The sequence below is a fragment of the Etheostoma spectabile genome, chromosome 2 (genome assembly GCF_008692095.1).
Source record: "Etheostoma spectabile isolate EspeVRDwgs_2016 chromosome 2, UIUC_Espe_1.0, whole genome shotgun sequence".
Lineage (NCBI taxonomy): Eukaryota > Metazoa > Chordata > Actinopteri > Perciformes > Percidae > Etheostoma > Etheostoma spectabile.
In genome coordinates, this window is record NC_045734.1 from 5,239,494 (window position 1) to 5,251,047 (window position 11,554).

At 39.9% G+C, this 11,554-nt stretch overlaps 1 protein-coding gene across 6 annotated transcripts in view; it reads left to right on the forward strand.

The window, feature by feature from the left end:
- The first annotated feature begins 1,267 nt into the window (after window positions 1-1,267).
- The window catches only part of LOC116696166 (collagen alpha-1(XVII) chain), a 39,188-nt gene continuing 28,901 nt past the window's right edge, over window positions 1,268-11,554 (forward strand). For all 6 annotated transcript variants that reach the window (XM_032526951.1, XM_032526987.1, XM_032526995.1 and 3 more), the window contains exons 1-11: window positions 1,268-1,475; window positions 5,260-5,324; window positions 5,832-5,861; window positions 7,033-7,488; window positions 7,639-7,686; window positions 7,783-7,821; window positions 8,981-9,028; window positions 9,202-9,345; window positions 10,055-10,153; window positions 10,677-10,742; window positions 11,266-11,346. In XM_032526951.1, coding sequence (XP_032382842.1) covers window positions 5,270-5,324; window positions 5,832-5,861; window positions 7,033-7,488; window positions 7,639-7,686; window positions 7,783-7,821; window positions 8,981-9,028; window positions 9,202-9,345; window positions 10,055-10,153; window positions 10,677-10,742; window positions 11,266-11,346 — 1,066 coding nt within the window. In that variant the 5' untranslated portion in view covers window positions 1,268-1,475; window positions 5,260-5,269. The remainder of the gene's footprint in view (window positions 1,476-5,259; window positions 5,325-5,831; window positions 5,862-7,032; window positions 7,489-7,638; window positions 7,687-7,782; window positions 7,822-8,980; window positions 9,029-9,201; window positions 9,346-10,054; window positions 10,154-10,676; window positions 10,743-11,265; window positions 11,347-11,554) is intronic.

The following is an 11,554-nucleotide window of genomic DNA, read 5'->3' on the forward strand; positions in this document are numbered from 1 at the left end:
GATTCTAACTATGATATATTAAGTCTTAGTGATGATATATTAAGTTCTAAGTCCTAATGATGAGATATTAGATTCTAACTATGAGATATTAAGTCTTAGTGATGATATATTAAGTTCTAAGTCCTAATGATGAGACATTACGTTCTAACTATGAGATAGTAAGTCCTAGGGATGAGACATTAAGTTCTAACTAAGTCCAAATGATGAGCCATTAGGTCATAATTATGAGATATTTAGTCTTAATTATGAGATGTTATAATAATATCTTTATTTGTACAGGGAGGGCCAGTTGTGGGCAAGCTCTCATTGCCAATGACGCCCTGAATACATGCCACATTAAATTACAATACATATCAAATTACTGAACACAGTAGTTAATATGAAATATACAGTTGCAATTCACAGTACACAAATAAACAAATTACAGAATGTTATACAACTCAAAGTGCACATGAATCAGGCTGTTCAATTTCGTTGGAATCTACAGGTTATTCCATTTATATGGAGCATAATGCTCAACTGCTAAATTCTATTTATGAGATATTGAGTCATAATTGAATTCTAAAGGTTAGAGGTTAATTATGAGGTATTAAGTTTCAATAATAGCATATGTATTCCTAATTATGAGAACAGAAATCCTAATTACTAGATATTAAGTCATGTTAAGTCCTATTTATGAGATATTGTAAAGCTCCAATGAGAATAAATAGAAATCTCTCAAAGTGCAGTCACGGTTTTGGTGGGCGTGTGTGAAGCTCAGTGAGCGAGTCAGGCCTCACCACCGCCGTGAAGCTCAAAGCATGTAAACAAAGTCCTCACGTTCCCAACACAACAACACAACTCATCCTTCTCAATTGTGTCAATGTCTAGTTTGTTGCCTTTTACTGCTCCTATGTAGATACACAGCGAGGAATCTGCTGCTGAATCATGATCCGCACCACATGTCCCAAAACAAGTTAGAAGGATAGGAGCTTTAAAAAGTTAAGCATTTCACTTTTCATCTTCATTAGTATTCAATATTGTTCAGGTCACATTCCATTCACTTTTATGACTCACAAAGCACTATTTTAGTCTTCACAGCAAAGCATGTCATTATAGAAACAAGCAAATGTAATTAGTAATACAGTAGTGCAAGGCATTACACGTAATCACTTTTACTACTATAATGCCCTGTGTTTTACTCATTCAATGAGCCCTGGGCTATCTTTGCTGTACTGTCTAAACAAGGTACCTGTCCTGGACCGACTGACGGCGCCATCCGCTTTGTTGGAACATGTCGACTGACGCTATGAGTCAGACAAAGCTAATGCATAAACTCTCCAGGCACATGCAAGTCCCTGGCACTGCACAGCGTAGTCTTCCAAATATCTGGACTTGATACCTACATTGCAATGTGGTGAACAGGATAGACTGATCAAGTGTTTGCTGCTGGGAGACATAAGACAGGGATTATTTCTGAACAAATGTGCTAAAAGGTAAGTTGTTGTTTTTTGTTAACATTGAACTATGGTTGTATGGCTTTAGGTGGTTGCTACTTAAAGATAATAACATGACTCATAGTAGGGATAATAGTTGCAAATAACAGTAATAACGTACCAAAAAATAACTAGCAGGTTCATAGGTGGTCTGTTTAATGTTAACAACACATTTTTAACTATGAGGTTTCGTTAGAAAATGCTAAATATTTTTCTTTTTCTTAAGATTAGATAAGATTAGATCAACATTATTGACCCAACTGATGTACAATTTCAAGCATGAAAAAGTAGGCACTATACATTACAAGTACTAAAAACAAGTAATAGAGGAGCTAAGGAAGTTGCAGTGTATGATTAAATGCAAAAATTGCACTTTAACAAAACAATTGAGGGAATGGAATCGGGTTGTAGGTAAAGAGTCAGCAGCATGAAATGCACTCATTGCTAAAGATTGAAGATTTAACCAGTTATGGAAGAAGTATTCAGATCCATGTGGAAAAATCCTCACACTGGAACTGGAAACAATCCAAACTGTTCTGTCAATCAGCCAAGGGATGAATGTACAAATCATTTCAGCTGGACTTGAAAGTCGTTATGTTGTTGTGTAGTTAAACTTATAATACAACACTGTTTTTATAAGCTACTTGTGTGTTGTGTGCAAAAATCTTAATGTGTAAAGTATCTAGTAACTAAAGCTGTCAGATTAATGTAGAGTGGTAAAAAGTACAATATGTCTCTCTGTGATGTAGCGGAGTAGAAGTAGAAAGTGGCAGGAAAAGACTCAATTTAAATACAAATAACTCAAATTTCTTCTTAAGTACAATACTTGAGATACATCCAACCAGTGCATTTAACCCAACAGACATACAGCTCACCTCTACCGTTGGCTCAGTCCAGATTTATTATTTTCTCTGTAGTTGCATGTAACATAGTTGGGATGTAAGAGTGCAATGCCAATGTTTACTGTGAAATGGAAATGTGGAAACATAGCCAATATGTTGTCCTATTCACATAGATACTTCTCTTTTTTCATTGTTGTACTCCTCCAGTGACTTCATGTGGGTGCAGGCTGTGTTCATATGGTTGGGGCTTGTACTGTACAATACATGCCATGGCATTGCTGTAGGGCTTCACCTGCCTTTCACAGCCAAATACCCATACTCCCCTGTCAGATCAAGATAATATCTCCATAAAGACCAGTTGCCTGAGGCAAATTTCAGCTTTCAATGGAAAAGCTATCTCTAACAAGTCAACTTTCTTGATCTCTCAGAAAAGCCTATATTGTAGCTGCATGTCATTTTACAGTGTCTGCGTCAAAAAATGTAACTTAGAATAATTAGATGATATTTTACCACTTACTTACAAATGAAGAAGTTACGAGGGCTTCGCATTTGAATGGTAAAATACCTGCGGGATCAAACGCAAACAATTGATTAGCTTACCAAAAGGCCAGGTTTGTAGTGCGACAGGCAAACCTCACTCACATTAAACAGGGTTGGCCTGGCGAGCCAAACAGAACCATGTTTAACCGTTAGTTGTCCCAAATGCTGTCATAGCCACTGAGTGTAAGACCAACATGGAGGGTCTTTAATGTTAATGAATTTTGGGGATATCATTTGGAAGCAATAACATAACATAGAATTTATAAAGTCAACTGATCTTCCTCATGTTTTACAAGAAACATGCCAGACGTTGAACAAAACGTCTCCCAATTCCATGTTGGTGTCTCCCGTCTAAAAAGCAGATACAGTATACTGTGGCCGCAAGGTACCATCCTTCTAAAATGTAGTGGAACAGGACCACAAGTAAAAAGAGTAGTAAAGGGATGAGCTGCAACATCTACCTAAAGTTTTTTAACATTAGCTATCGGTCATACTAGGCTGGGTAAGGCTGCAGCAGGAAAAACACCTGAGGGTACTGATTTAAATGTTATTTGTCAGAGGAACAATGTGGAAGTTCTTCTTTTAAAAGTTAAAGTTCTAGTGCCTAACTTTTTGCATATTGATGAACGTCCGCTACGCCAGATGAGTTGCTACAAAGCTAATCAAGACGACGTCATCCAGCGACTTTCGTGCGCAGAAGAGACCATCCTGTTTTTTTTATATCCTCCGTGTCCTCCTTGGCTACTAGTATCTGTGTAGAGGAGGGGTGGGGGTGCTGTGTGATCACGGAATGCTTGTATCATGCTTTGTTGTCTTTACTTAGAATTCCTCACGGGGGTGACAGAAACTACGCACTATAGCTTTAAGTAGCATGGCTTTAACCTACAGAATGTGAGTGTGTGATGGAAAATCGTCATACTTTATGTGAATACAGCAATGTGTGCCTACAGACTGAATCCTCTCAGCTGGTTGATGTCTTCTTTTTCACACTACTTCCCCCACCACCCACAGATCTAACCTGGGGACAAGTCGAGCAATGAGATGAAAAGCAAAACACTACACCAGTTTTTACAAGAATTCTCTAAAAACAAAAGCTGGAATGATATTAAAAAAAATGCAAATGTAATTTGCTGTATTACGGCTAAAAATGAGACCGACCTGCAGCTTATATTGCAGCCAATCAGCTTTTGTGTTATCGGCGTGAGTACCTTTCCAATTGTACCACGGACTTCAAACAGATTTTATTCTTCAGCCGTGGGGAAGTACAAGTTTAACGATACTTGGCTTGAAAAAACTGAATTAAGGGCTCAGCTGATGTTGTGATAAAGGTCCAAAATATCATTCATGGTCTTAAACAGGTCTTAAAAGTCTTACATTTGACTTGGTGAAACCTGCAGGAACGCTGTTCTTGTAAAACACAAGGCTATATAAATTCTATGTTATTGCTTCCAAATTACGTCCCCACAATTCATTAACATAAAACACCCGCTTTTTTACTTTTACACGCACTGTAAGAGACAGCAGTTTTTAACAAATTTTGACAATTCTCTTCTGGATGTCACTAATTTCAGAAAGTAGAAATCCTGATCAAACTCATTTCCCATGTCAAAGGCCTCTGCTGTGACAGTCTATACGCGCCTTCAGAAATACGTTATACTTTGAGTTCATCCATATGACTGCTGGCCAAAGATTTCATGTCGTTTCCTCCAGCTCTGACTGAAACCTTACACCTGTTTCAGATGAGGCTCTGTAGTGGTCTGCCTTTATACTGTCGGTCCTTTTGTAAGGAAAAGCCACATTCATCAAGTAAGCACAGAGCTACGCCCTGCCTATACATCTTCAGCTGAACTCTTTAAATCAGTGGCATGTTAGATTCTAAAGAGCCCTTTTCCACAAGAGGCATGGCTACAAAGAAAAAGAAATACGATCCCACAAAATGAAATGATTTAAAGGACTGCATGTGCAAATCCTGCCTTAGGGTGCAGTAACTTTCCAGTCCCAATGTAATGAAAAGCTACTTTTTCACAGTTTTGGTCTTTCACATTTCACAATGTAACATTCAAATCAAGGATTTTAATCGCAAATTACAATTTTGGCTCCTAATGATCACAGAATAATTGACAATATGTTTTGCAAGTAAACTCCTATTTTGTGAATTCTTAAATGTTCAAATGGGAAAAGTATTCAGGGAAATGTCACAGTTCAAGGTGTTTTCACTGTTGATCTGTTTAACTGTTTCACTGTTTTTTTAAGTTCAACAATTTAATTGCAACGTATTTACAAAGGTCAACGAGCAATCGTGTTGAATAATCGCAATTTCTATATTAACCAAAATAATCAAGATTATTTTTTTCCCCCATAATCAAGCACCCTTTTATTTTTTGTTGTTGTTGTTGCAACAGCTTACTTTGGATGGACAACCTAATTACATCCTCGACGGTCAGCTCTGGTGGAGTAAGTAGCAGAGGTAAGAGGTGCTGTCCCATAACTGGGGATGTTTCCAAATATGAAACCAGGGATGCAGTGATGCATACACTAATAGTTTTTTAATGCTTCAGATTCTGCCTAAAATGCTGGTATCAGTGAGTATGCAATCTGCACCAATCCGAACAGTTCAACAATGATAGCAATCACATAGTATCCATTTAGTATCAGTACTGTACAGCTGTTAAAAGTAATTACTATTCATATATAAAAAAAAAAAAAAAGGTTTTTAACACACTGTTATCAGACCGGTAATTGATTTTGGCCGATACGCCGGTTCAGGTATCGGAATCAGAAATGAAAAAACAGAATCGGAACATTTCTAAACTTTTATTTATGTTTTTTTAATACATAACTAACTTAAAACAAGCTAATAGAAGCTCTAAAATTACATAGGATATGCCATTAGTGACAACAGTAATATTAAAATAATAGAACAACATCAGTGTACATGACTATTTGCATTAATAGTGGACATTTTCTTTTGCAGTGGTCACGGAGTCAGTAACAGCTACTTCAAGTAAGCTGAGCCATTGTTCATCTTCGCACCTAGCGAACATCATCATCACCACATGCACATTGACAACGTATTTAATTGTTTAGTTACAGGGTTACACATTGAAGTCCAGATTGGGAAGTTAAATCGTAACTCTCGCCAAAATGCAACCTAGGGTCTTAAAGCTGCACTGATCAATGTGAATGCTGACATTTCCTCTCAGACCGCTCTGATTACAATATGCTAAAAGAGAATCATGGGATTTGTGGCCAACAATAACAAAAATAAACTACCTACCCCAGTTTCAGTGCAGCTTTGTTGTATGTTCAGGTAGCCATAAATTATAGGGATACCCTATTATATTCTACCATTAGAGGGCGCTAATGCCTGTCATTCTTAGAGAAAGATTACAACCCTGGGCAACACCTGCAGCAATAAATATTATTTGCGCCTGTCATAATTTTAATCTCATACTGTATAGGAGTGGAGAGTTTATTGATTATTGATTAATAACGCATGTTCAGGCACACTAGCAGGCAAGCAGTGGCTTACCCTGGGAATGTTTTTTTTTTTTTTAAGAAGAAAGAGGAATTCCCATTAAAAAGGTCAAACAGCTTGTTCCAGTGCAGTCTTGTCATTAAAACTGGAGTTGGGAAATAAGATATTAGTCATTTCTCTTAGGTATGAAACAAGCCTTGAAACATCATAAAAATAGTTTTTATTATTAACTGTCAATCACTGTCTGAGAGGAGTAGTATAATGATGAATGTTAATATAGACGCACGCACACATCATTCCAACACACACAATTTTTAAAATGGTAATGCAAAAATACCAAACACATGTTGTTAATCTGGTTATAACACACAAGCATAGGCGTAATTCCCCCCGTTTTGTTGCATTTTCGGGGTTGTAGTGGCATTTTTTTGTCCTTGAAGGCGCTTTTCATGAAGTTTTTTTCCCTTTTTCCGACATGTGTCGCCTTTTGATGTTTGATGTTTTTGCTGCTTTTAAAAAAAATTTTTTTTAAATACATGCATGCATGTGTGTGCCCCCCCCCATGTTGATCCCAAAGTTACGCCCTTGCACACAAGTATAACGTTTTACTAAAGACTGTAATAAATGACCACTCTGCTTTATCATAATGAGGTGGTAAATCCTCTCCCCTCTTTTAATGTTCTTTTTCCTCCTCCAGGTGACCGTTCTCTGAGCACCGGAAGGTCAGGTGAGCGAGCTGCATCAAGCAGCACACAGAGCTCACTTCTGTTCACATCCAGCAGCTCCCATGCCGCCGGCTCCAGTGGATCAGGAGCCAGCAAGGGCCCCAGAGGCTTCGGCATCACTACTCGAGGGGGCTCCTCTGCTGAATCCTCAGGTGGAGGGAGTTCAGCAGCTTCAGGGGGATCAGACGTGGGGTTTAGGGCTGCTGGAGGGCAGTCCTCCAGCCTGTCCAATGGTTTTGGGAGTGGTGGCAGAGAAGGAAAAACGGAAGGACTAGGCGCCGTGACAGTTTCAACCGTGACAAAGACCAGCTATAGTTCAGGAGGATCTAGGGAAGCGAAGAAAGGCTCGTCCTCAGCTTATTCCCCCGCTCCAAAAGAGAGGAAGGGCCTGACCACCATGGCAGCAGCTTTCTCAGATGCCTTTAACGGTTAGTCTTAGGTCTAAAAGTTCTGGTCTTTTTCACATAGTTTTTTTTATTTGAATTAAAGGCCAACATCACTCCTGTTCTTTACAGCAATTTGAGAGGAGAAAATGTACTGAAGGCTAATGTGATCTTTATTTTGTCGGTATGTTGCAGACAGTTCAAGCACAAACTCCTCTCCCGAGTACCACAGGAAGGAGTACGGTAAGGTTTACTCGAATCTCGGGTAACTGTGGAATGTGCACATGTATGAAACTGTCAATGGATTTCTTTTTTTCTTTTTTCTTTTTGGTACTTCAGGTGCATCTTCTGCCAACAGAGGGAGAAGTCAGAGCAGAGGTACACTGGCTGCTGTGACACAGTACACTTAATAGGGATGTTACATAAACAATGCATATAATTACATATGGTCTCGCTTTGCAAGATCTCCACAGCCGTGGAGTAAGGTAATGGCTACACCACAGATACATTCTGGGATAGGAGAAAAGAACACTGGGTTTTTTGCATTTCTTTAAACCAATCACAATCGTCAGCGACACTGGCTCTGCAAAATAGTCTCGGGAAGGAACTTGTTTCGGTGGAACATTTGCATCCCCCCTATGCCACATACAATATTAAATGAAGGTAACTGTTCACACAATACAGAATATGAGCTGTACATATTAGCCGGATTACAGGATTAAACGTCATTTGCTCCTACCAGTGTATCTGTGTGTGTACTTCGTCTACAGCAATACTACCAATCAGTCCCAAAAAGCCTGAGTTAGAGAGGAAATGCTGTGAACATATTTTCTGTAAATCTTTACAATCATTCCCAGAAAGAACCAAGCAGGGGCGACCTCTAGCTCACATAGAAGAGTGTGGGTCTATCACCTCTCTCTCCTCTTTCATACTCATATTCTGGAAATCCAGCGTCATTGCAAGAGTACAATTTGATTTTCTCAGCGAGTTACTCTGGCATTGAGTAATGCTGCTCATTAACTATGCCCTTGTAGCCGAGCTGCACCAATCACATCGGTGTATCTGATATAGGCGGGCCAGAGGCGAGCTAAACAGATTAAATCTACCAGGTAGCGCCGCTGGTAGCTAAGCGTATGGGGCTCTGGATACGTCACCCCGTGTGTTGTTGTGATTGGTCGTAGTGTTATCCAATTGTGTGCTGTGAGATTTTCAAAAGCATGCTTGGTGCCGCCCCTCGAGATGGGCAACTTTCATTACTCGATGCCAGACCCTTAATCTTTCAGATTTGGATCTGGATTGCCAGGCCAGTCCTGTGAATGAAAGGCCATAAAAGCTAAAAAAAAAATATTTTCCCCATAGAATAATGGATTTTGAGATCAGCAACACAAAGAGCGGAAGGGGCCTGTCAGGCTTCATCCTGCAAATACTACCATTGATCCAGTCTAAATTACATGTCAATACAATTTGACCTCTGCAGATTGTTATCATAGGTTAAAGCAATTAGGATGTTTAGTAAAACATTTTGTTCTTTGTTTAGAGAGTCAGATCAGAGTCAGGCTTCAGAGTGCTTCTCCTCCAGCAAGTTGTGAGTATGACTCTCCATGGCCGTGATTCTCCTCATATCTCACCTTAAAGAATGAATTTATGATGCAGCAATGTAACAGTGATCCATAGTCAGTTAGATTTTGGAGTCAACGGCAACAGCAGACAGAGTGGTCCTGGTTTGATGCCTACTGTTACAGTAGCTCTGCTGTGCAGGGACGGAGCTGGATGATGTGAAGCGTCTGCTGAGAGGAAACCCCTCCAACAGCACCAGCCCCCCCCGGTCCCCCAACAACACGCTGCCCATCCCCAGGAAGGCCATCGTGGACACCAGGAGCAAGTCTGAGAGCTCCAGCACAGGTTCAACCAATCAGCTGTCATGTCTCATTTAACGACAATGTTAAAATTCTAAAGGCTGTGTCCTTTACATCCCAGAATATGTTGTAATGTTTCTAATGCAAGTTGTAATGTAATGCATGCTTCTTTTCAGTTTTATGCATTCCACATGCACTCACTTTTTAAGGGAAGACACTACAGGCAGAAACATGATGCTTTTTTCAATTTTGAGGTTTTGGGCTATTTGGATTCCACACCATGTCTTCTTTCAGACTAGGACAAAATACACATTTAGCTGTTTATTGTACTACACTTTTGTCCATTTGCGTCTGTAGATAATCCTAAATTCAACAAAAACTGAGCATCAGATGATCACGTTTAAACATGAGAACTGTTTGTCTCAATGTTAGTGTTAATGTTAGTGGGAAAAGGTAAATCACAGTGTTTGTTTCTAATTGGTCAGCAAAATGGAACAAGAACTTTTGAACTTGGCTTCATCCAGTGTTCACGTTTCTGTTCTGAAAATGTATGCAAATTAGCATATATTAAATAACATGCCTAATTTGAATATTTGAACATAACATTTCAGAAAAGTTGTTGTACAAAAATGCTTGTTGTCTCAATGTGAGTAATTAACTAGGGAAGTTCCATGATGATATCTATCAGTTAAAATATTTTGCCTATTCACCTGCAGTGTTCATTTTTCTGTCTATTGTTCTGTTTTCCCTACTAGACCATTATGGCAGCGTTTGGTCCGGAGCTGTGACCAGTAGCTTCAGTTACAATACCAACCCCAACAACCTGTCCCCTTCCTCCACCCTATACCCACCAGGTCAGTCATATATGAAGGCCAACAACCTGTCCGCTTCCTCCACCCTATACCCACCAGGTCAGTCATATATGAAGGCCAACAACCTGTCCGCTTCCTCCACCCTATACCCACCAGGTCAGTCATATATGAAGGCCAACAACCTGTCCGCTTCCTCCACCCTATACCCACCAGGTCAGTCATATATGAAGGCCAACAACCTGTCGCCACGGGAAATAATTGCAGATGTACAACTATTTTGTCCACCCATTGGCTGTAGCGTTGGATTTTGCTGCAGTGTCCATAGGGACTATTTCTTCAGTAGAAAGTGGCTTTTCACACTGAGCCCTGAGGATCATCCGAAGTAACTGGGACACCATCTCTGGAAAAAAAACCTTCACATTCCACATTGTTATTCAATAAAATTGCAATTAATTGAAAGATAGTCATAGGTGATTAAGGCCTACATTTATGCTTTACTCTTTTATTTCCTTTCCCAACTGTGATAAATGGGCGAATACGAGTGTGCTCTGTTCTGTCTGTACAGGAGTTCAGAACAACCTGGCAGTCAGCTCTCCCTCTGCGAACAGTGGACTATCTGCCAGCAGCACTGGTGAGCCTCTTACTGTCATTTCACATTTCACATTCTTAGCTTGACATTAATCTCGCATTGCCAGACCTTCCTCCACACCGTTGCAGAGGAGGGTCTGGCGAGTCCACATAGCATACTGGGATGGGAGAAGAACATGCTCTGGTTTATTTGCATTTCTTTAAACCAATCACAATCGTCTTGGGCAGTGCTAATTCCGGATGGCGCCACGGCGCCTGTGCAAAATAACCTCAGGAAGGCACTTGTTTTGGTGGAACATGTGTACGTTGATAAGTTGTTTTAGTCGTGCAACAGAAAACTCAGATTGGACAGATAGTCTAGCTAGCTGTCTGGATTTACCCTGCAGAGATCTGAGGAGCAGTTAACCATAGTCCTCAGAAATCCACCAGAGTTTAGAATAATAACACAAAGAAAGCGGAAGGTAACGGGCATCCGACCCGAAAAGTGTAATCCCAGAAGAGGAATGTCGTGGATATAGACTACCTTGACACTGACAGCAGATATGTTGTTTTTTCTTCTGTCTCAGTCCCTGTGTATGGTGTTCAGAATAACCTGGCCGGTACCAGCCCCGTGATCCTCTCTCCCACGGGATCCAACACACAAATAGGTAAAGTATTGATGTGCAGCCAATGTTAAGAACATAAAACAGCCATAGGTTTCTTCCTATTTTTTTCTTAACATGATAACATCAACAACACAAATAGGAAAATGTCAGTTTCCCCAAAAGAAATTCCACAAGAGCTGTCATGCCATTACAGATAATACCAAAAGGTGTGTGTGTGTGTGTGTGTGTGTGTGTGTGTTTGTGTGTGTGT